Source organism: Hylobates moloch, unplaced genomic scaffold (genome assembly GCF_009828535.3).
Source record: "Hylobates moloch isolate HMO894 unplaced genomic scaffold, HMol_V3 SCAFFOLD_15, whole genome shotgun sequence".
Taxonomy (NCBI): Eukaryota; Metazoa; Chordata; class Mammalia; order Primates; family Hylobatidae; genus Hylobates; species Hylobates moloch.
The window spans coordinates 86025942-86052457 of record NW_026652290.1 but is presented as its reverse complement, the minus strand read 5'-3'; the positions used below and the strand labels follow the sequence as shown (position 1 = coordinate 86052457).

The window sequence follows — 26516 nt, the reverse complement described above, 5'->3', positions numbered from 1 at the left end:
ATATACTTATCTTGCATCTCCTCCCTGTGTAAACATGTAGTAGGTACTCAAAAATATTTTATCTGATTCATTAAAAAGAATCAAGTATTTCATATTCATGTCTTCATTTAAAAATACCCAAACATTTCAAATTCTTCTTCAAATCAGGTGGGTTTTTTCACTCTATATGGCCACATTCTCAAAGAACAAATAAATACTAAAACATAATTTAGTGGAATCAGTAATCAGAAATAATATTCCAAATCAGTAAGAGTATAATGAGGAAAATGGAATGAAATGCTTCATCAGAAAACATTTTCCTTTCTGCAAAGTTGTTTTCATAAAATGAACATCCTTAGGTAATGACTAAAAGCTTTAGACTCAGAGAGACCTGGAGTTCAAGCCTAGGCTTTGAAACTTCTCAGAAAATTCTGGACCAATTTCTTTATCCCTGTGAATTTCAGTCTCTCTTTTATAAAATGTAGATAAGATCACTTACCTTAGAGGAATATCATAAGGACCAACGGAGATAAGCCACATATATGCTTAACCTTCAATAAGTGCTCTTATTAGTATTATTGTAAAACCACAAAGTAGTATCTGAAGAAAGCTAGGTGCTAAAGTAAAACTATCGTTTTGTGGTTTTACATTTTGAAAAATTGTTTTTAAGTAAATCCATAACCTTATAAATCTTTCAATCCAAATAAATTTTAAGAAATTAACTATTAGCCAGGTGCGGTGGCTCATGCCTGTAATTCCAGCACTTTGGGAGGCCAAGGCGGTCAGGAGTTTGAGACCAGCCTGACCAACATGGTGAAACCCTGTCGCTACTAAAAATACAAAAAAATTAGCCGGGCATGGTGGTGTGTGCCTGTAATTCCAGCTACTCAGGAGGCTGAGGCAGGACAGTCACTTGAATCCAGGAGGTGGAGGTTGCAGTGAGCCAAGACTGTGCCACTGCACTCCAGCCTGGGCGACAGAGCGAGATTCTGTCTCAAAAAAAAAAAAAAAGAAGAAGAAAAGAAATTAACTATTAAGAGATTAATTAACCCTATTTGCAACAGCACAGAAGAAAAAAACTGCATGACATATTTAAACACATTTTAATATTATATATCTAATATCTTATTTCTATAAAGTGGTATCTTGAATCCCTATTAGGTTACTGGAGATACTCCCCAACACATAATACAATTTTATTCTATATGAATAGTATGTTAGCATCTAATAAGTCATAAAAAGAAACTTAAGAAAAAATATAAAAGCTCAGTTTCCTACCTTGTCAGCACACATTGCCACTTTAATATCTTGTTTTGTAATTTCATAATGCCGTATATTTCTTACATAATTCCCAACCAGCTTTAAAATGTCTGCAGAAATGTATTCTAAGACTGCTACTATGTAAACAGAAACCTGGTGGTCAATTTTATAACCTAGGACCTCCTGCAAAATTAAAAGAAAAGCATGTTTAAACATCATATACTGTACATTTAACACACTGATTAAAAATAAAAAACATATTTGCAACTTAGCTTACACTTTTTTCCTGAGGCCTGTGCTTACCAACAACATTTAATTTTAAATGGTTCAACAATGAATAATATATGTATTACTATTGAAAATGTAAGCTAAGAAAAGGCAAGGCAAAATTACCTCTAATAAGAAGCGGAGATTACAAATAGATAATCCCTAACCTACAAAGGAAGGCCTAAGTTTGGGGAAGGCAGCAAATGCTCTTTGTTATCTAATTCAGAATACCTGGAAGTAACTATAAGAAACAAGTTTTTTCTTTTACAAAAAACAAGTTAATATATTACTGGTATCTAGGAATCTCTACCAGGCTTAAACTTTTATCTTTTCCAAGGGAAGATGAGCTCCCCAAAACCATAGTGGGCATATTCTTGGTATTCCTGGCAATTTCTACGAAAATAAAATTCATGTTATGTCCTACTGAATCATGGTTGCTGTTAAGAAATTGTTAAATAGCCCTAATATTAGACTTCGAAGAGAATATGGGCTTTTGTGGGACTGGTCTGTTCATACAAATTCTATTTTCCAAACAACCCATTTAAGGGAAAAAAACAACTTTCAAATAAGAAGTTTGTTACAAATTGGAGACAGGCTGCATTTACCTTTTAGGGTATATAAAAACTAGTAAGTGTATCATGATAAAGGTGTATTAAAATAAATTGAAATTATATTCACGATTAGCACATAAAACTCAAAATTTAGGATTATTAACATAATATTTATATACCTCAATTTGTTAATTCTCTTAGAATACAATTCAACATATGGCCAATGAAAATCATGAACAGAATGGTGAATGCCTTTTCCATAAGGCAGGTATTTCTATTCAAAGAACTGAATGCAAAATACAACCTTAAACTCATTCAAGTGTTTAACTTTAAATTTTGGACAACATCAAGCAAACCTGAACTTTCTAACACTATCACTTAGAGTCTTGTGAACTTGGCCTAGAAGTTACTTAATCACTTTCTGCCTCTGTCACCTCATTTACAAACTGTGGATAATAATAACTTTGTTGAATAATAAAACTCAGACAATGTATACAAGTATTAGTATTTTGTCTGTATTATAGTATGTACAAAATTACTGGCATCTAAGTTTTTGATTCTTATAATACCTATATTTTTGTTGTGAAAGATAATAGTAGTTCATTACATTAACTAAAATAGAAATAGCACTATTCGAGCTTCCAGCAGTTATTCCATTAGTTCTATAGAGATTCAACTGACTGACTGACTTATTTACATGATAAGCAGGACTGGAGAGTTTAGGTGATCTTTTTGTTCCAAGATTACACGTAGCCTTTTCACAGAGGTCTCTACACAAAGTATTAACATCAAAAGGATTTATAGGAACACTTAGGTCTAACCAACAAGAAAGGAGGAGTTTTATAAATTCTCTTTGTGGTCCTAATTACATCTGAGATAAACAAAATCCACAATAACTTTCTTAGTCCTCTCAACTTGCTTATTACTATTGATATGAAATTACTTTAAATCATGTTGCCCGGTTTATATTTTCTTATTATCATCGCATCCCTTCCCACCACATAAATCTCTGGAAAACTTAGAATGAGAGAATTTTACTCTTAAGTTGACTCAATTATCCATAAAATATATTCTTATTGTATAAAAATGGTGGGTTTTATTTTTCCCTTAAAAGGCAAGAAGGCAGTATTTCAGCATTACCTTTAACAAAGGATGAATTTTTTCTACTGGGAGAGATAAAGGGTTTCTTCGCTTCCTCTTTTCAATAGCTGATTGGGCATCAGCTATTGCCCACTTATCAATAGGATGAGGGAAACTTTTTTGAACACGTTCCTTGGAAAACAGGAAAATCACAACTAAGCAAAAAATATATTAAATAGTGCTCTTCACTTAAAATTTACTTTTAAAATCAAAGAATACCAAAAGTAGAGCTTTTCACATGTGGTATAATTTACATTACAAACATATGAAGCTAAGAGAAAACAGTAATTGTCAATGTATTAGTTCCTTAATTAGACAATAAGAGACTAAACATTCTTTCTATTATCTAGGGGGAATATCACATCCTGAATTTCAACTTCACTGTGATAAAGCTAATTACAAGAATGAGTAGAAGCTACTTTAAATAGTACTTGTATAAAACTTCAAGGAACAACACCCAAGATCAAGAAGCAAATATCTAAATCCAGTTCTCACTCACTTGTCCTTACTTTCAGTACTAATTACATGCAGCATTTTTCAATTGAAACTTCTATGAATATTCTTTATCCACCATGCAAAGGCACTCCAAAACTATTTACAAATCATGGAAAGAAATGGTTTGCATGGGTGACAGCAATTTTAATACGTTGTAGTTTCTTTAAAGTCCTCTCATAGTCATTCGTTTTTAACAAAATACTTCAATTTAATTTCCAGAAATTCTTTAGTTAAAATTTCCACTGAGAGTGAAAGAACTCAGGTTACTATCACAGCTGAATTTCTTTCCTTATTAAACTAATGTAATTCACTTCAAAAAGGCGCTTTCATCCTCTCAAAACTTTAAAAAATCCACTTGCAGGATACCATGACTAAAACCAGTAGAGGTCGCTATTACATAACTTTTACACATGTGTTTTGAATAAATGAGTATTCAACTAGTACGTAAAAACTACTAGATGAAATTAAACATCATCCTAATTATAAATCTGAATAAAAAGTCTTATTATTTGCTAGTAAAATGGAAAATAAAAAAGTGTGATGCCATGTGATGCCGTTGGTGGTGAGGGAGGGGTGGAGAACACAATGATTCTTGGAAATCTTAAGAGCAAATCTATAAATTGAGGAGTGTAATCCATTCAATTTTAATAAATTTTCATCTATGTCCAAGGCTAAATCAGCTTCCAAATAAAGTTATTTTAATTCTAATTAATGGAATTAGAAGCATGTTGAAAGAAATTATAGCAGTTAAAAATGGGGTTTACAAACCTTTTCAACTGTCTAGTTGAAAAGCTGTTTGCCAGGACACCAGCCTCACGCAGTAAAAGGCAATACAAAGGCCCAAAATATTGAGGAGGCATCGCAGGTGAAAAGGGAGAAAACGGAAGGGGTAAAGGGAGAGAAGGGAACATCCAAAACAAGAATTCTTTTCTTTTTTCCAAGTTTATTTTACAGACTTGTTAATCCAAAAATGACAAGATATTTAGGACTAACTTACATGGTTTTCAATTAAAATGTTTATAGTGATGGGTTTAACCCATAATTAACTAAATGTAACCATGGTACAAACCTAATAATGCTATGACCCTGTGGCTTTCCAACATCTTTTAAAACCTCAACTCATAGTAAGAATAAATTTTCAACACATTTTTACATTGTACCCTTCCATACTGCACACATACTCAAATGAAACAGTTTCCTAAAACAAACCTGTCCTTATTATATGTAGCACACTGGCATTTTCTATTCTGTTTTTTATTTATATATTTATTTATTCTGAGACAGAGTCTTACGCTCTGTTGCGCAGGCTGGAGTGCAGTGGTGCAATCTCAGTTCACTGCAACCACCACTCCCAGGTTCAAGTGATTCTCCCACCTCAGCCTCCCAAGTAGCTGGGATTACAGGTGTGTGCTACCATGCCCACCTAATTTTTATATTTTTAGTAGAGATGGGTTTCCCCATGTTGGCCAGGCTGGTCTTGAACTCCTGACCTCAGATGATCTGCCCACCTCAGCCTCCCAAAGTGCTGGGATTACAGGTGTGAGCCACTGTGCCCGGCCTGTTTTATTTTTTTAAATGGGCAATGCACTAAAGTAATTTTATGACTTACTAACGGCCATGACCTGGAGTCTAAAAATACTGGTGCACAGTGTAGATATAAAAGCAGTAGAAAAAAGTAAAAATAAAAAAATAAAAGCAGTAGAAAAGGACAGAAGTTGAACTCAACCTAACAATTAATTCTAAATAGAGTAGAAAAAAAAAAAAAAATCACCAGCAGTGGAATTACAGAGACTAACTGTAGGCAGGGGTTGAGGTAGAAGAAAAAGAAAACAGAACTGCAACCCCGGTCCATATCAATTATGTCTACCTCATTCCAGGTTTATTGTTTCGAGGAAGGAAAGAAGAGGAAAGAAAATATCGAATGATTTTTAAAAAGGCAAAGTGGTAATACTGAAGCATAGCACATTTTTAAACTTACTTACAAGGGTATTAATGAAATCAAATTACCAAATACATACTTAGGAGACAATGTCAAGGGTCAAAATGCATGCAGAAAGATTTGTAGGGTTAAAAAAAAAAAAAAGGTGTTTCGAATGTGGAGAGGCCAAACTGAAGGAATTACTTTATTTCTTGTAGTGGCAAATTCATAACTTTATGGTAAAATAAAATTTCTTTCACAAACATTTATATTTCTTTACTTTTTATTTATTTTGGGGGGGAACAAGGTCTCGCTCTATCACCCGAGCTGGAGTGCAATGAGGCAATCATAGCTCACTGGAGCCTCAACCTCCTGGGCTTAAGTGATCCCCCTGCCTCCGCCTCCCAAGTAGCTGGGACTATAAGTACGTGCCACCACGCCCAGCTAATTTTTTTATTTTTAGTAGAAATGAGATCCTGCTATGTTGCCCAGGCTGCTCTGGAACTCCTGAGCTCAAAGTGATCCTTCTGCCTTGGCCTCCCAAAGTGCTGGGATTACACACATGAGCCACTGCACTTGGCCTTCATGTATTTTTAAAAAGAAGCCCAAGGAGGACTGAACAATGAAAGATTCATGAATTAGAATACTATTACTCTCCTAATTTCAAGATTAATAATTTTATTTGTATTAAATGAGAAACTCTATCTTGATTAATATCTAGTACCTTTGGGAAACATTAATGAGATACAGAGCTAAGTTTGAGATTCACCTCTATTATTAGCAGAACCCTGTCTTTTCCTTTACATAATAAATAGGTTTAAAAAGATAATCTTGATCAATTCCAATATAAATATTCTAGGTCCTATATAAATTCCTACATATGTACTTCAGTTAAAAAAAAATCAGATCCCCACATACTTTGGTATGTGTGGGAGAAATTTGTTTTTGTTTAGAAAGGTAGAAAATATGGATAAATTATTTGGGGAATCTAAATGTTAATGGAAAGCTTATTAGAAATTACAGGGACTTGGCCGGGTGTGGTGGCTCATGCCTGTAATCCCAGCACTTTGGGAGGCTGAGGTGGGCGGACTGCTTGAGGTCAGGAGTTCCAAGACCAGCCTGGCCAATATGGTGAAACCCTGTCTCTACTAAAAATACAAAAATTAGCCAAGCATGGTGGTGCTCGCCTATAGTCCTAGCTACTCAGGAGGCTGAGGCATGAGAATCACTTGAACCTGGGAGGCGGAAGTTGCAGTGAGCTGAGATCACACCACTGCACTCTAGCCTGGGTGACAGAGGGAGTCTCTGTCTCAAAATAAAGAAAAAAAAAAAAAAAAAGAAAAGAAAAGAAAGAAAGAAATTATAAGGACTCTTTAGGATTCCAAGGGAAAAAAAGCTAAAGAAAAAAAATGAATGGAAAACGAAAGCAGACATTTTACATTTTACGATGAAGGGCTAATGACAAAAAAAAGTCTAAGATAAAGGAGTTAAAAAAAAAAAAAAAGCCTGAGATGAATGAGGAAAAGAAATCAGTGTCCTAAGAAATCAAAGCTGGTTAAATATAGGTAAATACAGACCAGAAAGGGAAGGAACAACAAAGGAAATTATTCCAGTCAAGTGAAGAACAAGTACAATTATGAAAGGACAAGACCTAAGAAATTAAAGAATATACTAAGGTCATAACACAGGAAAAAAAATTAGCTTTTGCCTCTATTTTTTCAAAGTTTAAATACAGAAAATTATACTTATTATAAAAGGGGAAAAAAACAGATTGGAGCAATTTTTATACTATCTTTTAATACTTGAATTAATTGGAATCAACTGAGCCAAATAATATATACCCTTCTTCTGAAATCCCAGCACATTAAAATACATATAATACAGTCGGCCTTCCATATCCATGGTTCTACATCTGTGGATTCAACCAACCGCAGATGAAAAATATTTTTAAAAAAATAAAAAAATACAAAATTTAAAATACAATGTAATAATTATTTACATAGAATTCAATTTTTTTTTTTAAGGGTTAGGGTCTCACTCTGTCACCCAGACTGAAGTGCATGATCATAGCTTCCTGCAGCCTTGAACTCCTGGGCTCAAGTGATCCTCCCACCTCAGCCTCCTAAGTAGATGGGAGTATAGGCACAAGCCACTACACTTGGCAATATTTACTTTTTATTAGGTATTATAAGTATTCTAGAAATGATTTAAAGCATATGGGAGGGTGTTCATTAGTTATATGCAAATACTATGCCATTTAATATAAGGGACTTGAGCATCCATGGATTTTGGTATCTTCAGGCAGCAGCCTGCAACCAATCCCCCATGGAAACTGAAGCACAACTCTACCTCCTTATTCATCTGCAACACTGCCTGACGGTAAATACTAATATATTGGCAGTACCGATTAATGATTATTGGCTACATCAATAAAACAAAATTCCATTCATTTGGACTATGATACTTTATAATTTGTGATAATCTGTAGTACAATTTATCAAAACTTTTTAATTACCATCAGCAAAACATGTACGCAATCTATCTGTTTTCAAGTACTTTTGAATCACCTATTTTCCTAAAACTATAGGGCAACTAAAAATCACTCTTAGACATATCCCCTAGGAACTACCAAATTAAGCAGTAATTGCTACCATACTTTGAATTATGCTTATACTTTAAAGCAAAGTGTATTCTTTAAACATTTTTTTTTTTTCGAAATTCTTTTTTCTTCCTTTTGAGACAGGGTCTTACTCTTGTCAGGAGTGCAGTGGCGCGATCACAGCTTACTGCAGCCTCAATCTCCTGGGCTCAGGTGATCCTCCCACCTCAACCTCTCAGGTGGCTGGGACTACAGGCATGTAGCCCCACGGCCAGCTAATTTTTTGTATTTTTAGTAGAGACAGGGTTTTGCTATATTGCCCAGGCTGGTCTTGAACTCTTGGACTCAGGCAATCTGTCCACGTTGGCCTCCCAAAGTGCTGAGATTACAGGTATGAGCCACCACATCAGCCAAATTTTACTCCTTAAATTGATGTATAAAACTATACATGTATATCATGTACAACATGATGATGCTTGGAAGTACATATACACTGTGGAATGGTTAAATCTAGCTAATTAACGAATGCATTACCTCACATAGTTATTTTTGTGGTGAGAACAATCAATACCCACTCTTAGCATTTTCAAGAATACAATATACCATCATTAACTATAGTCACCATGCTGTACAATAGGATCTCTTGAACTTATTCCTCCCAACTGTAAATATGCATTCTTTGAATGAATCTTCCCCAGTTCCCTTTCTCTCCAATCAACACAGCTTCTGGGAACCATTATGAAGCATATTCTTCAGAAAGATTTTTAAATGTATATATTCTGCTAATTCAGATTGATCTATTTTTAAAATGCATTTTTTTTTTTGAGATGGAGTCTTTCTCTGTCACCCAGGCTGGAGTACAGTGGTGCAATCTTGGCTCACTGCAACTTCTGCCTCCCAGGTTCAAGCGGTTCTCCTGCCTCAGCTCCCGAGGAGTTGGGATTACAGGTGCCTGCCACCATGCCCAGCTAATTTTTTGTATTTTTTTTTTTTTTTTAGTAGAGATGGGGTTTCACCATGTTGGCCAGGCTGTTCTCAAACTCCCAACCTTAGGTTATCAGCTTGCTTCGGCCTTCCAAAGTGCTGGGATTACAGGTGTGGGCTACTATGCCCAGTCTCTATATACATTTTTCTTATGTGACCCTCAAAACTTAAGAAAAATATTTTATGACTCATCCCAAAACATACTTAGGGCTTGCTAAATTTAGGGCCCTTATTATTTTAATAGAAAGCTTTGTAACTGTGTTAAAGAAATACTGAATCCTAGTCAATGAGGAAAATGGAAAATTATTTCCTGATGAAAGAATGTAAGACACCATTTGCTATGGTCCAAATGTTTGTGCCCCTCCCAAATTCATGTTGAAACCTAAACCCCACTGTGGTGGTATTAAGAGCTGTTAACATCACTCTTCTGTTCTCATGAAAGTCCTGCTACCATTCTGTCCAACTTTATGGTTTACATTAGGGACACACAAAATACCCTGGCCTCTTAATTCTATAAACGCCTCATCTTGGGGACCTTCACCCCTGGTCTAGCCACATCCTGCTTTGTAACTATGTTACTTATGAAATCTTACATTCAAACAACTCTTTCTCTGATCTCAATCTATTCTATTTCTCTCTTTCAGATGTCCTAATATCATGAGTTCTCTGACCTTACTGAGAACTCTAGTACCCTGTTCTCTCCATGTTTTTCCATTATATGTGACCTCCCCTACCTGGTATTAGAATGCATGCTCAAAAAGCTAGACTTTCTGGTTAAAAGTATTGGCTTCACTACTTAATAACTTGGGCAGGTTATTCAACCTCTCTGTGCTTCAGTTTCCACATTCATTCATTCAACTTATATTTTCTGAGTGTCTTCTCTGTGCCAGATATTGTTCTAGGTGCTGATGATTCAACAGTGAACAAGAAAAAAAAAAAAAAATCCCTGGAGCTTACATTCTAGTAGGGAAAAAACTAATACCATCTTGATGGGATTATTACAAAGTTTAAATGAAATGTAAAGCATGGAAGTATTCAGACTAGTGCATAATACTATATAGAAAACCCATCAGCTATTATCACATTTCACTTTTTTCCTTATCCAATTTCAATTCAGTGATGCTCTTCTCAGCAGTTTCTCATTGGATATGCCTGTCTATCAATCCCTCAGCCTTCAGGAGAGAAGGACAAGGCCTGAGGTTGCTAGAGATTACTTCCTACCCAATCACTGTGTGCCATAAAAACATTACTTTCTATGTGTGTTGTGTCCCGAAAAGGTTGCAAGGCACTGCTATTACCAGTTTTTACAATTCCCTTGCCCTACTCTTCTGCTGCTATACATCCATGAGGAAACACCATTCAGTCCAACTATCTTTTTTTGTGCTCACACTTGAGTGCTGAAAAGCAAAGTCACAGAAACCCAAAGATTTGAACTACTGTACACTTGAAGTCATTAAAGTCAAACGGTCCTTCATCATTGCCAGAGAACTCTTTCTATTTCTAGCTGTATCTCCCATTTTCTACAGTTGGTACTTCAAACCTTACTCTTCTCTCCAACTTTCGACTCCTTCTGAACTCAGTTTAGATACATCTTTTTCTTGGAAGCTATCCCAAACCCCAAAGCATCTATCAGTTGCCCCTTTCATGGTTTCCCATATACTCTTTACTCATAGAATATCACATTATGTTACTGACTACATATCTATCTGTATCTCCATTAAATCATAAGCCCTAAAAAAAGACAAGGGCCATATCATCTTTCTAAGAGATTACAGAACCTCCTTCCTAGGTGTTTAGATGTTTCCCTCTCTCTCAATTGGTGGGAAATAATTCACTTACCACCTAAAATACATGTAACAACTGAAGATCAAAACATTAACAGAAATCTTTTTGGAATGTTAGCTGGCTTTAATAAAAGAAATGCTTGGACATAAGCCACTCCTAAAGGTATGGGTATATCATTCTATCATCAAGAAATTGTTCGTTTTAGCTTACAAACAAAAAATGTATAGTTTAACAGCTAGAATATATATAAACTATCTTATATGCAATACAGGTTGATTATCCCTAATCCAAAAATCCAAAATCTGAAACTTTTAGCTTTTTTTTTTAGAGTCAGGGTTCCACTCTTTCATTCAGGGCTCACTGTAGCTTCGATCTCCTGGGCTCAAGTGATCCTCCTGCCTCAGCCTCCTGAGTAGCTGGGACTACAGGCGCATGCCACCATGCCTAGCTAGTTAAAAACAAATTTTTTTTAGAGATGGGGTCTCACTTTGTCTCCCAGGCTGGTCTCGAACTCGTGGGCTCAAGTGATCCTTCTGCTTTGGCCTCCCAAAGTGCTGGGATTACAGGCTTGAGCCACCACATCAGGCCAAAATCCAAAACTTCTAGATGCTGACATGATGCTCACTGGAACACATCAGAGTTCGGGTTTTTGGATTTGGGATGCTCAACCAGTAAGTATACTGCAAACATTCCAAAAAAAAAAAAAAAAAAAAAAACCCGATAGGATACCTATTAAAATTAAACAGGCTTCATTTTCTTATATACCATATTATATATATATATATATATATATATATATATATATATAGAATGACATTACAACCAACACACAAATTAGATATAAAGTAAATACAAGACAACATTTGTCATACCTCTACATCTGAAGCACTTCGGGGCTGAGCTTGGCATAGCATATTTAATAATTGCAAAATTAATTCTTCAACATACTGAAGAGCATCATCGTTAGACTCGAGAGTAGGATGAACTTGCCCCTGGACCTATAAACAAAAAGCAAAGTAATTAAAATGTGGGTTCCATGTCATTAAACAAATTTTTAAAACTTTAAAAAATATGGGTTTGTGGCCGGGCATGGTGGCTCATGCCTGTAATGCCAGCAATCTGGGAGGCCGAGGCAGGCAGATCACCTGAGGTCAGGAGTTTGAGACCACCCTGGCCAACATGGTGAAACCCTGTCTCCATTAAAAATACAAAAATTAGCCGGGCCTTGTGGTATGCACCTGTAATCCCAGCTACCCAGGAGGCTGAGGCAGGAGAATTGCTGGAACCCAGGAGGCAGAGGCTGCAGTGAGCCAAGATCTTGCCACTGCACTCCAGCCTAGGCAACCGAGCAAGACTCTGTCTCAAAAATAAAAAGTGGGTTTGTACTTAAAAATGTGGTCTGGCTTGCAAATATAGATTTGAATGATACTGACCTAGAAGTCAGGATTTCTCAACCCTTTTTCCCAGCCACATGCTTATATGCTCCTGGAGATCCAGTTTACCTAACTAAATAATTTCAGTATGTTTTTTCTCATACTATGGTTACAATATGATGCAGAAATGGGGAAAGGAAGGGAGAGGCTGAGGTGATGATAAAAGATACAGTTTATACGGTTTTTGCCAGGAACCAGTTAGAACATTTATTCAACATTCTGCTTGGGCAAAACTGACCTCCTATGGGCCTCTGACTGTTGTTTAACTTTGCCATTCCTAATAAATGATAAAATCCAGGAGGGGCATGTCTCATCAAGTTCACCAGTGTATCTATGGCAGCAAGCACTGTGCAGGGCACGTATATTACAAGCTTGATAAATTTAAATAATATTTGTGAACACAAAGTCACCCTGTATCAAAGGACACAAAAGTTGTGACTACCTATACTTTAGGAATATTGGTGGCCTAAAAATCTTTACCTTCTTTCTCCTCAACCATTTCTTTAATTTTTTTTTTTTTTTTATGAAAAGTTTTACTTAAGAGTCCACACTGGAAAGAAGCCTTGACCATTTCTTTAGTTGAATCTCAGGCCAGTGGCCTCTGTAAAGCTTGCATGTTAATAAACAGCATGATAGTCTTTACTTGCATCCCTTTGTTCCTCCCTAAATAAATGGCAAGAAAGACAGTTCCAGGAGAGAAACAATACATGTTCCAAAATATGATCAACTCTCCAACAGGTGGTAGGGCACTTGCTGGATGAAAGTGCACAGTATTCACTAGCTCACAGCACACAGTATGGCCTGTCCTACTACACTTCATTAACTGAGAGGGTGTGACAGCCTCAGTCTACAGGGAATATTTTATAAACAGTGTACTAGACTGAGTGTGGTGGCTAATGCCTGTAATCCTAACACTTTGAGAGGCTGAGGAAGGAGGAACACTTAAGGCCAGGAGTTCAGGGCCAGCCTGAGCAACACAGGGAAAACCTGTCGCCACCAAAAAAAAAAAAAAGCCCAGTAAGGTGGCACATGCCTATAGTAGTCCCCACCTACTCCAGAGGCTGAGGTGAGGTGGAAGGATCGCTTAAACCCAGGATGCCAGGGCTGCAGTGAGCTATGATTAAACCACTGTACTCCAGCCTGGCCAACAGAGGGAGATCCTGTCTCAAAACAACAGTAAAAGATAGTATCCTACATAATAATTTTTTAAAAGTACATATATGTATACATACATCCGTATGCATTCATATACATTTTAAAGGCAAATAGCATTGTAACAATCCAGAACTGCATGAAGAGGTACTACATAGAGTACGAGCTTTAAAACAAAATTTATTTATTTTTTATTTTTTTGAGACAGGGTCTCACCCTGTCACCCAGGCTGGAGTGCAGTGGCATGATCTCGGCTCACTGCAACCTCCGCCTCCTGGGTTCAAGCAATTCTCTTGCCTCCACCTCCCCAGTAGCTGGGATTACAGGCACCTGCCACCATGCCCGGCCAATTTCTGTATTTTTAGTGGAGACGGGGTTTCACCATGTTGGCCAGGCTGGTCTCAAACTCCCGACCTCAGGTGATCCACCTGCCTTGGCCTTCCAAAGTGGTGGGATTACAGGCATGAGCCACTGTGCCTGGCCTAAAACAAATTTTTTTAACAATTTAATTTTACAGGTGAAGAAACCCAGAAGGCTTAAATCATTTGCCCAAGAACTTTTGATCATATTGAGTACAATTACCAATCTGATTATAATTTATCTGTTTACAAGTATCCCTGTTAGGTGACTGGATGGCTGTACAGTTAAAATAATAGACAGTGTGTACTAGAACCCAGAATTCATAACTCTGAGTTCTGTGCTCTCCATTCACCATACCACCACACTCTGACTAATGTGTGTAGGTATCAAACCATATAAACTTATTCCTCTTCAATACTTAGCATGACCTTTAAAAAAAAAACAAAACAAAACTGGAACTTGCAAGTTTTCTTTTTGTACACTGATTTGCATGCCCCCAATGGCTTATCTTTTCAGATAATCTTTATCTTAATGAACAACATCTTCATTTTGCAGTGAATGCTACCACCACATGGTAGGCTATTTCTATCTGGTTCTCAGTCAATTTCATTTCTGAAACTCTTTCCTTAGTATTGAGACATACTCTATTCAATTTCTTCCCTAATTTCCTTATTCCTTTTCCATGTCCTTGTAGAGTTCCATATCTTCCTCCATTCCTCCACCCCTTCTACTCTCGTATGTTCACTCCCTTCTCTTCTGCCCCCTAAGTAACCTCATTTACTTCCACATTTAACAGTCACCTGTATGGATAACCCCAAATCTATCCCTAGTACTGATTTCTCTCCTCAGTTTTAGACTTCACATTACCTGTGACATAGTTCCACCTATTCTACCAAAATCTCAAACTTAACATGAAAAAAAGAAGAACTTAAGTATTTTAGAAAAACACAATATAGACTGCTCCTGATTTCACTTAGATGTAGTCCCAGAAAGTGTAGCTATAATTGGGGGTGACATTCCAGTTCAAAGCCCCAGCATCACATAAACTATAGCTACAGATTTATAAAACCACAGACTTAAGAGTTAAAAGGGACTTTAGAAGTCATTTAACTAAGTCCTCTATTTATTGTATTTATTTATTTGAGACGGAGTCTCGCTCTGTCACCCAGGCTGGAGTGCAGTGGTGCAACCTTGGCTCACTGCAACCTCCACCTCCCGGGTTCAAGCAATTCTCCTGCCTCAGCCTCCCAAGTAGCTGGGATTATAGGTGTCTGCCACCACGCTGGGCTAATTTTTTTTTAGTATTTTTAGTAGAGACCGCGTTTTACCATGTTGGCCAGGCTGGTCTCGAACCCCTGACCTCAAGTGATCCGCCCACCTCCACCTCCCAAAATGCTGGGATTACAGGCGTGAGCCACTGCACCCAGCCAGTCCCTCTATTTAGATGATGAGAAAGAAAAATGACACACCCACAATCCCGTCGCTAACTAGTAATATTGTAAATATTGAACCTGGGCCTCCTGGCTCTTTCCACTAAACCCTTGACTGTTGAACCTGGAGGAATCTGTGGAGTACCCTAGTGTAGGGAGTGGATGCCCATGGACCATATCTACTTATATAGTGGGCTTCCATATAAAACTTGGCTTGAGGTATGTTGTCATACTATTTAATAAACATCTATCTCATGTCATAAATGCAACTACAGTTCTATAAATCTTTATAATTTGAAAAGGGAAAATCATCATTGGTTACACAAAGGATCCCAATATTCATAAGTTATATAAAATTATATTAAAAATCTGACATAAATCTCAAATGTTAGAGAAGATAATAAATGTTAAAATGAAAATATTTCATTAATAATTCGAATCACCTTTTAAAAATATCACAGGCCTTTGAAGAAGGGGTCTAGGCATCCCAAAACATGATTTAGAAAGTATTCAAGAAAGTATGATTAAGTTTTTTTTGTAAAGTTCACTGTTTTTCAAAGAAACCCATGTATATAATTCTTCACTAGTATAGCTCCATTTCCAGCTGCTCTTCAATTTACACTTTATGCTGATGCAATCTGAACTATCTGCAGTTTGCTAAAACATGGCATGCAGTTTCACTCACACTGTTCCCCAGGCCTGTCATTCATTCTCTTAGCTTTTTTTTATCTGCCTATTTGGCTTTTTTTTTTTTTTTTTCAACTTTGTCCTTTTCTTCTTCTAAGCTATTTGAATTTCAAAATCCAGATTACACCCCATTTAGGAAGACTTCCTTGTTTCTTATCTCTAAGGCAGAATTAATCTCATTCATTTAACTGATTTGTTGAATCTATTAAATACTAGACCCTCTGTTAGGTACTGGATATACAGATATGAATCAAATATAATCCCTGCTCGTATGGTCCTTATACTCTTACTGGGTTAATCCCTGTACTATATACCACATTTCTGTTACTGGGTTTATCATGTTGACTTATAATTACATGTTCCCTTGTCTGTTTCCTCTTTTGGATAGTGATGTTCCAACTGGGCAGGGCTTTATGTACTTATAATTTTCTCCTTGCTTTTCACTCTAAACCCCTGACATTCAGGGGATACTCAAGGCTTCTGTGTTACAGAGGTGAGGGGAATAAAATATTTCTTTCTTGGAATTAAAATTGAAAAGATGTGATGGTAAGACTAGAGAGTCTGTTTGGTTGTTTGGTTGATTTCAGGAGCATAAGCCTTTAAAGCAGAAACCATTCACAATACAAAAGCAGTTAGAACTAAAACAGATGTTAATTATGTAGAGTTGTATATAGCCACAACAGTGAAAATGCAATGGTTAAAAACAGCAACGTGATACTGCCTATAATTCTAGCACATATAATTCAAATGTTAAATTTGGCACTTTGTATAAGCAAAATTTTGGAAATTCATATTCGGTTTTATTTATTGGTGGTTACTAATATCCAAATAAGAACTATCAAATAAATCAAAGAATTAGTTGGCTTAAACAGAAAATAATGCATGATGCCAACCACACTTCTAAGCTTCTGGACATTAACCTTTCTCACATCTTAAAATCTGTCAAATGGGAATCACAAAACTCATCCATGTATTTAAGAGATCAATAAATTGTTTTACCCCCTTAAAAACAAAAACAAAACTTAAAAATTCTAACTGAAAAACAAAGGCAATGGTCCATACTTAAAAGGCAAGCTGAGTACCAACTCCTAAAAATACGCAGGCTATTCTTTATTCTTTCAAGAAGATGCTGTTAGGATATTTCTTTAAAGAGCAAACAGAAGTAGTATTATATTTCACATGTAGGCAGAGTAACCACACTTCTATTCCATGAGATAGTGTTACAGCCAAAGTGCTCCATTCCATCATAAATGGTACTCAGAGACATTTAATAGATCAAATGATCCAAGTTATTCAGCTCTATACAGAATAGGTTACCCTGTCAAATCTCACGGCAGTCTTCAGAAGCCATGTACAGCTGATTCAGAGTTGCATGTGTGTTTATGAGCAATTATAAATAAGCATTTCAAATTGGGTTTAAACTATGTGGGTTTTCCCGGTTTTGCCATTTAATGGCAAAACATCAATTACTTTTGCACCAACCTAATAGTTTTCAAAAAACATTACATTTTATACTTATGGTTTACTGACACAGAAAATTGCATATAATTCTTTAACTATATTTTCTTAGAGTAATTTAAGTACAATTAATGCAAATACTTTACTAAATAATTAACAATAGCCTGAATAAGAATTTTACAGTAATTGTTCTTTTAAGGAGTAATCACTATATTCAACTAAAGATGAAAACTCTTGAATTATAAACCTTCCTTAAGGACTACTTGATTCTATCTTGACAGTTCATTTTGTCTCTAGTAAGTTCCAGCAGATTCTGAAGCAACTTTGTTGGCTATTATTGCCAGGTTTTGTGGAATCTGAAAAGGCAAAGGGATTTAGGTGTATATCAATTCGTAGTTGTTTGATACACGAGTTCTCCAAGTGTATTCAGGAACCCCTTGGGTAAACTGCCAGAAAATACTATGTTGAATTCTGATGAATCTTTCATATCCCCTGCTAGCTAATGGCTTTCTGGAGAATTGGAAAAGCTTCTAAATTATGTTCTGTCATGTCTTGAGCTCAGATCTGCTACTTTTATTTATAAATATAAAGACAGAATTTGAGATAAAACTGGTATTCTCAAAGCCAAATAATAAAGATCGGAATCATCAAATCTCTCTCTTAGTGTTACAATTCTTTAGTCAATGTTTGATGCTTTAGGTGCTTATTTGTCCTCACTCTGAGGTTAAAAACCAAGGCAAAAATCTTTCATCAACAAATAAAATTTAAGACCAGCCTGGGGCGGGCGTGGTGGCCTACGCCTGTAATCCCAGCACTTTGGGAGGCTGAGGTGGGTGGATCACCTGAGATCAGGAGCTCGAGACAAGCCTGAGCAACATGGTGAAACCCCGTGTGTACTAAAAATACAAAAATTAGCCAGGTGCAGTGGTGCTCACCTATAATCCCAGCTACTCGGGAGGCTGAGGCAGGAGAATCGCTTGAACCCGGGAGGCAGGGGCTGCAGTGAGCCGAGATCGTGCCGAGATTGTGCCACTGCACTCCAGTCTGGGTGACAGAGTGAGATTGCATCTCAGAAAAAAGAAAAAAAAAAAATAGACCAGCCTGGCCAACATGGCAAAACCCCATCTCTACCAAAAATACAAAAATTAGCTGGCTGTGGTGGCACACATCTGTAGTCCCAACTGAGGCAGGAGAATTGCTTGAACCCGGGAGGCAAAGCAAAAGACAAAGAAAAAGACAAAAATCAAACAAATCAGAGCACTTACATCTTTCCCATAAATAAAATAAACTAAAAATATTTTCTCTGGCCGGGCACGGTGGCTCATGCCTATAATCCCAGCACTTTGGGAGGTCGAGGCAGGTGGATCACCTGGGGTCAGGAGTTCAAGACCAGCCTGACGAACACAGAGAAACCTTGTCTATACTAAAAATACAAAATTAGCCGGGCATGGTGGCACGTGCCTGTAATCCCAGCTACTTGGGAGGCTAAGGCAGGAGATTTGCTTGAACCCGGGAGGCGGAGGTTGTGGTGAGCCAAGATCGTGCCATGGCACTCCAACCTAGGCACCAAGAGCAAAAGTCTGTCTCAACAGAAAAAAAAAAAAAAAAAAGGCATAGAGACCAAGAACAAAATGATGTGTTAGGGAAACTAAGTTGGACCATGGACCAAAGAGTACATGTAGGGAGACTGGAAGGCGCAGGTTGTATATCATGCTAAGGAGTTGGGAAGTGATCAGGGTAGCAGAAAATAACTGTAATGTTTTAAATGAGACACGGACATAATTGGACTGTTTGCTGAAGTCAAAAATGCCAGTATAAAGGATGGGTTAACAGAGATGAGGTCGAAGGAAGCAAAACTAGTTGAAATGATGCCACATGCTCTATAAGAAGAGAGACTGAAGACCTGGACCGAGGCACAAACAGCAGGAGGTGGGAAAGAAGGGCCTGTTAAGGTAGAAGGAGGTAGGCTTGGATAACTATTTTTTTGGGTGGTGGGGGCAGCAACAAGAGCGAACCACCAACTTAGGACAGGAAATACTAGAAGACAATATTTTCCAGGAAAGATAAGAAATTCAAGTTTGACATATGAGTTTAAGGTTCCTGTATTACATCTAGGGAAACAAACCTGAAATTCTTTTTTTATCAAGTGGCTCCTAAATTTTTTTCAACCTTTTTTTCTCCTCTAAAAGGAAAGAAAGAAAGAAAGAAAAGCAACAGTTAACAAATAAATAAAAAACAAAGGACAGTCAGGTGTGGTGGTTGACGCCTATAATCCCATCTACTTGGGAGGCTGAAGCGGGAGGATTACCTGAGTCTAGGAGTCAGAGACCAGCCTGGACAAAATAGACAGACTCCATCTCAAAATATTATAATAAATTTTTTAAATTAAAAAAATAAAAAACAAAGTTGACACTTTGAAAAGTACTAATAGAAAAATTGCTAAAAGATCAAGAAAAAAAGAGAAGGCACAAATACTACTGTATTATACACAAGAAGGAGGGGCATAACTACAAATATAGCAGTTTAAAAAGAGAAAATTATGAAAAACTTCAAATCAAGCTTTGAACATTTAGGTAAAGTGAACAAATTCCTAAAAATTGTAAATTATCAAAACTGACTCAAAAAGAAATAAAACATTTCGAATGGTCTTCTAATCATTAAAGAAATTGTATCAAAGGTTTAAAATCTTCCCACAAAGAAGGTAATTTTATCTTTCCAGAAATAGACAATTCCAACCTTATACAATGTGCGCTGTGTACAACTGACACTAAACCAAACCAACACTATCTAGGAAAGAATAACTGCTCTTGGACATAGATGAAAAAAATCATCAACAAAAGTAGCAAACTTGGCCAGGTGTGATGGCTCATGCCTGTAATCCCACCAATTTAGGAGGCTGAGGCTTGAGCTCAAGAGTTCAAGACCAGTCTGGGTAACAAGGCAAAAACTCATCACTACCAAAAATACAAAAATTAGCCAGGCATGGTAGCACACACCTGTGGTCCCAGCTACTGGGGAGGCTGAGGTGAAAGAATTGCTTCAGCCCAGGAGGCAGAGGTTGCAGTAAGCCGAGATCACACCACTGCACTCCAGCCTGGGTGACAGAGTGAGACCTTACCTTACAAAAAAAAAAAAAAGAAAAAGAAAAAGAAAAAAAAAAGGTAGCAAATCAAATTTAGAAATGTTTAGAAAAGATACTACACCATGACCGACTTGGGCTTATTTCAGGAACTGAGACTGGTTCAACAAAAGTAAACCTTTTGTGATTCTCGCATTAACAGATTAAAGGAGAAAAATGACAATAGATGCAGAAAAGGTAACAATTCATGGTTCCTAGCAAATATACAAGCACAAACTCAGGGCCTAGAAATAGAAGAACATTTCCTAAACTTGATAAAGGATATAAACAAAAAGCATACAACAAAAATCATAATCAATAGTGCAATACTAAAAGAACTACCTTTAAAACCAGGGACAAAACAAGGATACCTACTATCACAATGTCTACTCAACATTGTCTGGAGGTCCTAGCCAATAAGATAAAAAGGATTGGAAAGGAAGGAATAAAACTGTTATTATTTGCAGGTAATATAATTATTCTAACTGAAAACCCAAAAGAATCTATAGAAAAATTATGAGATAATAAGTGAGTTTAGCAAAATAGTTGAAATAATCTATAAAAGATAGTTGCACTCCTACATAAGCAACAAACAGAAAATATAATTTTTGAATGATAGTTGCAAAAATAAATAGAGTAACTAGGAAAATAATCTTATAAAATGTGTATAAAACCTTTATGGACTGGGCGCAGTGACTCACGCCTGTAATCCCAGCACTTTGGGAGGCCAAGGCAGGTGAATCACTTGAGGTCAGGAGTTCGATACCAGGCTGACAAATATGGTAAAACCTTGTCTCTACTAAAAATACAAAAATTAACTGGGTGTGGTGGTGCGCATCTGTAATCTTAGCTACTTGGGAGGCTGAGGCAGGAGAATTGCTTGAACCTAGGAGGCGGAGGTTGCAGTGAGCCGAGATCGCACCAGAGTGAGACTCCTTCTCAAAAAGAAAATCCTTTATGAAGAAAAATTTTTTAACTTTAATGAATGACATTTAGAAGGCCTTAAATAGTATTAATGAAGTACCATAATATCTCAAGATGTCAACTCTCCCATACTCTAAACATTACAATTCCTATTAAAATTGAAACAATTTTCTGAAAAATTGAGATGTTGATCCTAAATTTAGAAGAGCCAAGAACAACTAAGTCACTCCTACAGAAAAATCAGGTAAAAAACTATTTTTCCTGCCAGATAAAGACATGATTAAGCTACAGTGATTAAGATACTAAGACATTAGTGCAGAAACAGAAAGACCACCATAATGGAGAGCTTGTATACAGATCTTGTATGAAAATAATATAAAACAAAGAGCCAGTAGTGTAGATTCATGAGGAAAGGATGGATCATCCAAGATATAGTGTTAGGACACTGGCAAATTATTCCCTATCACACACCATATATAAAAACCAACTGAAGACGGATCAAGTACTTAACAGTGATAAGCAAAAGATTCAGAAACTTTTAGTAAAAGCATAGCAGGATATCTTTATAACCTGAGTTAGGAAAGAATTTATTTAGAAAAACACATTAAGTATAAAATGAAGAAAAATTCTAATTCAATTTCATTAAGAACTACTGCTTAATCAACATATCACAAAAAGTGGAAAGATAAGTCACACACTGGGACACATATAACCTACAACGGAAATATCCAGGATAAATAATTAAAAAGTATTAATAAAAAAAACCCTCAGTTTTCTAAAATGCGCAAAAGTCATGTACAGACATTTCATGGAAGGGGAAACACAATTGCCCCATAAATATTAGAAAGGTGCTCAGCCTCAATCTCAATCTCAATCTCAAGCCTCAGCCTTGTATTTATTTGTATTCAAGTAAATACAAATAAAAACTACAAGACATTAATTTACACCTACTATTTTGACAAAAATTTTAAAATGTAAGAATATCAAGTATTGGTAAAGATACAAAGAAATGTGAATTTTCACCCATTACTGGTGGGAATATAAAATAACAATTTGGATTAAAGTTTAACGTTACTTAGTAAAGTTAAATACACACACACAATATGATCCAGCAATTCTAAGTACATTATAGGAGGGGTCCCCAACACCTGGCTGCCAACCAATAAATCCCCTCAAACCCCATTAGGAGCCGGGCCACAGAGCAGGTGAGCAGCCTACCAGGGAGCATTACCACCTGAGCCCCGTCTGTCAGATCAGCAGGAGCATTAGATTCTCACTGTCATGGGACCATGAACCCTACTGTGAACTGTGCATGTGAGGGCTCCAGCTTGTGCACCTTATGAGAATCTAATGCCTGGTGATCTGAAGCAAAAGAGTTTTATCCCCAAAACATTCCCCAACCATGGAAAAATTGTCTTCCACAAAACCAGACCCTGGTGCCAAAAAGGTTGGGGACTGGCCGGGTGCGGTGGTTCATGCCTGTAATCCCAGCACTTTGGGAGGCTGAGGCGGGCAGATCATGAGGTCACGAGATCGAGACCATCCTGGCCAACATGGTGAAACCCTGTCTCCATTAAAAATACAAAAATTAGCCAGGCACGGTGGCATGCGCCTGTAGTCCCAGCTACTCGGGAGGCTGAGGCAGGAGAATTGCTTGAACCTGGGAGGTGGAGGTTGCAGTGAGCCAAGATCGCGCCACTGCACTCCAGCATGGGTGACAAGAGGGAGACTCTGTCTCAAAAAAAAAAAAAAAGTTGAGGACTGCCACATTATAGAGCTCTTATATGTGTACAACAGATGAACAAGCACAAAAATGTTAACAGTAATGCTTAAAAAGCAAAACTTGTAAACCAGAATGTCCATCAACATTAGAATGGACCAATACATTGCAGGAGATTTAGAAAACGAATATTACTTACCAGTGCAAATGAATGACCTAAAAGTTACACAATAACATAAATGAAATCTCAAAAACATAAAATGGGGCAAAAATATAAGTTACAGAACAATAGAAACAATCCATTTATATCAAGTTCAGAAAAAAGCAAAACCAAACTATGTTCATTGTTTATTAATTTACACATATGTGACAAAACTATAAAGTAATTTAAGTAGTTGATTAATCTAAAACTCAGCTATTACCTCCAGGGGAGGGAAAACAAGATGCAATCAGGAAACCACAGAAGCCTTTAAAAGTATTAGAAATATTTCTTTTTTTTTCTTTTTCTTTTTCTTTTTTTTTTTTGTGAGACAGAGTCTCACTCCGTTGCCCAGGTTGGAGTGCAGTAGTGCAATCTCGGCTCACTGAAACCTCCACCTCCTGGGTTCAAGCGATTCTCCTGCCTCAGCCTCCTCAGTAGCTGGGATTACAGGCGCGTGCCACCATGCCCGGCTAATTTTTGTATTTTTAGTAGAGACAGAGTTTCACCATGTTGGTCAGGCTGGTCTCAAACTCCTGACCTTGTGATCTGCCCACCTTGGCCTCCCAAAGTGCTGGGATTACAGACGTGAGCCACTGTGCCTGGCCAGAAATACTTCATTTTTTAACCTGTTAGGTACATACATGTTCATTTCATTATTATTTAAACCAGTGGTCTCCAACCTTGGCACGAGGGACTGGTTTTGTGGAAGACAATTTTTCCACAGACTAGGGGGAGGTGGGTGGGGAAGCATGCCTAAAGTCAGTGGTCCCCAACCTTTTTGGCACCAGGACCAGTTTTAGGCAAGACAACTTTTCCACAGACTCGGGTGGGGAGGATGGTTTCAGGATGATTCAAGTGCATTACATTTATTGTTTACTTTATTTCTATTATTACATTGTAATATATAATAAAATAATTATACAACTCACCATAATGTAGAATCAATGGGAGCCCTGAGCTTGTTTTTCTGCAACTAGACAGTCCCATATGGGGGGGGGGGTTGGGGATGGGAGACAGTGACAGATCATCAGGCATTAGATTCTCATAAGGAGTATGCAACCTAGATGCCTCACATGCACAGTTCACAACAGGGTTTGCACTCCTGAGAATCTAATGCCTCCACTGATCTGAAAAGAGGCGGAGTTCTGGCGGTAATGCGAATGATGGTGAGTGGCTGTAAATACAGATGAAGCTTTGCTCACTCACCCATTGCTCACCTCCTGCTGTGCGCCTGGTTCCTAACAGGCCATGGACCAGTATCAGTCTGCAGCCTGGGGGTTGGGGACCCCTGATTTACACCGAACATTTAAACTGAGGTTATATGCACTCTTTTCAATGTATATTTCAAAGCTTTAAGAAATTAAAATAATATTTTTCTAGTTTTGAAAGTCTTAAGTATTTTCTTCAATGAATGTTACAAAATATAAATAGTATATCACCTTTTAAAGTAAACAAAAATACTCCTATTTTTAATTTGGATGCTGAGTATTGAGAAAAACAAATAAATTGATACAACTATAAACCCAGTCCTGGTATTTAGGCATATGAGATTTTACAAGTTTTTAACTGCAATTTTTTTTCGCACTGATACCCTAGTAATAACCAAATTAGAATTTGTTGGCTATCAATAAATAATATTTTATAAGCAACAGAAACCATTTAAAAACTTGGAAGAATTGTGATAGGCTAGCTAAAAATACAACCTACAAAATAATTTTTGTAAGGCCAGGAACAGTGGCTCACGCCTATAATACCGGCACTTTGGAAGGCTGAGGCAGGTGTATTGCTTGAGCCTAGGAGTTCAAGACCTGCCTGGGCAACAAAGTGAGACCTTGTCTCTCCAAAAAAATAATTAAAAAATTAGCTGGGTTTGGGTGGTCCCAGCTACTCAGGAAGCTGACCCCAGGAGTTCAAAGCTGCAGTGATCCATGATTTTGCCACTGCACTCCAGCCTGGGTGGTTGGAGACCCTGTCTCAAAAACGAGAACAAAAAATAATTTTTGTAGCTGTAATGCAAGATGGTGCTTATTTATTAGTAAATAATGCTCATAGTGGCTGGGTGTGGCGGTTCAGGCCTGTAATCCCAGCACTTTGGGAAGTGCGGGCGGGTGGATCACTGGAGGTCAAGAGTTCGAGACCAGCCTGGCCAACATGGTGAAACCCCGTCTCTAATAAAAATACAAAAACTAGCCAGCGACGGAGATGTGCAGCTGTAATCCCAGCTTCTCGGGAGGCTGAGGCAGGAGAATCACTTGAACCCTGGAGGCGGAGGTTGCAGTGAGCCGAGATCGTGCCACTGCATTCTACCTTGGGCAACAGAGTGAGACTCTGTCCTCGGTAAAAATAAAAAAAAAAAAGAAAAAAAGAAAAAAAAGATAAAGAAAATTTGCCAAGCACGGCTGCTTATGCCTGTAAACCCAGCACTTTGGGAGGCCAAGGCAGGCAGATTACCTAAGGTTAGGAGTTCGAGACCAGCCTGGCCAACATGGCGAAACCCCGTCTCTACTAAAAATACAAAAATTAGCCAGGCTTGATGGCGGGCACCTGTAGTCCCAGCTACTTGGAAGGCTGAGGCAGGAGAATCACTTGAACCCAGGAGGCAGAGGTTGCAATTAGCGCCAGTGCACTCCAGCCTAGCCAACAGAGCAAGACCCTGTCTCAAAAAAAAAAGAATGTCGGGCCGAGCGCGGTGGCTCACGCTTGTAATCCCAGCACTTTGGGAGGCCGAGGCGGGCGGATCACGAGGTCAGGAGATCGAGACCACGGTGGTATAAAAAAAAATTAGCAGGGGTGGTGGGGGGCCTGTAGTCCAGTTTCGAGGTGGGCAGGATGGGTGAACCGGAGGGGGTTGAGTGAGGTGCCTGATCCAGCCTGGGGAGAGAGATCCGTCTCAAAAAAAAGAATGTCCATAGTTATTAAATATTGGTAAATATTTTTATAAAAACTTGCTTATTCAACCTTTTTTGATAAAACCAATTTTTAAAAAAAATTTTGTGGGTACATAGGTGCATATATTTATGGGGTACATGAGATACTTGATACAGATATGTAATG

General features: G+C 37.5%; 1 protein-coding gene across 3 annotated transcripts in view; it reads right to left on the bottom strand.

The window, feature by feature from the left end:
* Positions 1-26516, bottom strand: part of SOS1 (SOS Ras/Rac guanine nucleotide exchange factor 1) — a 141591-nt gene that overhangs the window by 75270 nt on the left and 39805 nt on the right. For all 3 annotated transcript variants that reach the window (XM_032178773.2, XM_032178774.2, XM_058429008.1), the window contains exons 2-4: positions 11851-11976; positions 3198-3329; positions 1258-1422 (exon numbers count right to left, since the gene is read on the bottom strand). In XM_032178773.2, coding sequence (XP_032034664.1) covers positions 1258-1422; positions 3198-3329; positions 11851-11976 — 423 coding nt within the window. The remainder of the gene's footprint in view (positions 1-1257; positions 1423-3197; positions 3330-11850; positions 11977-26516) is intronic.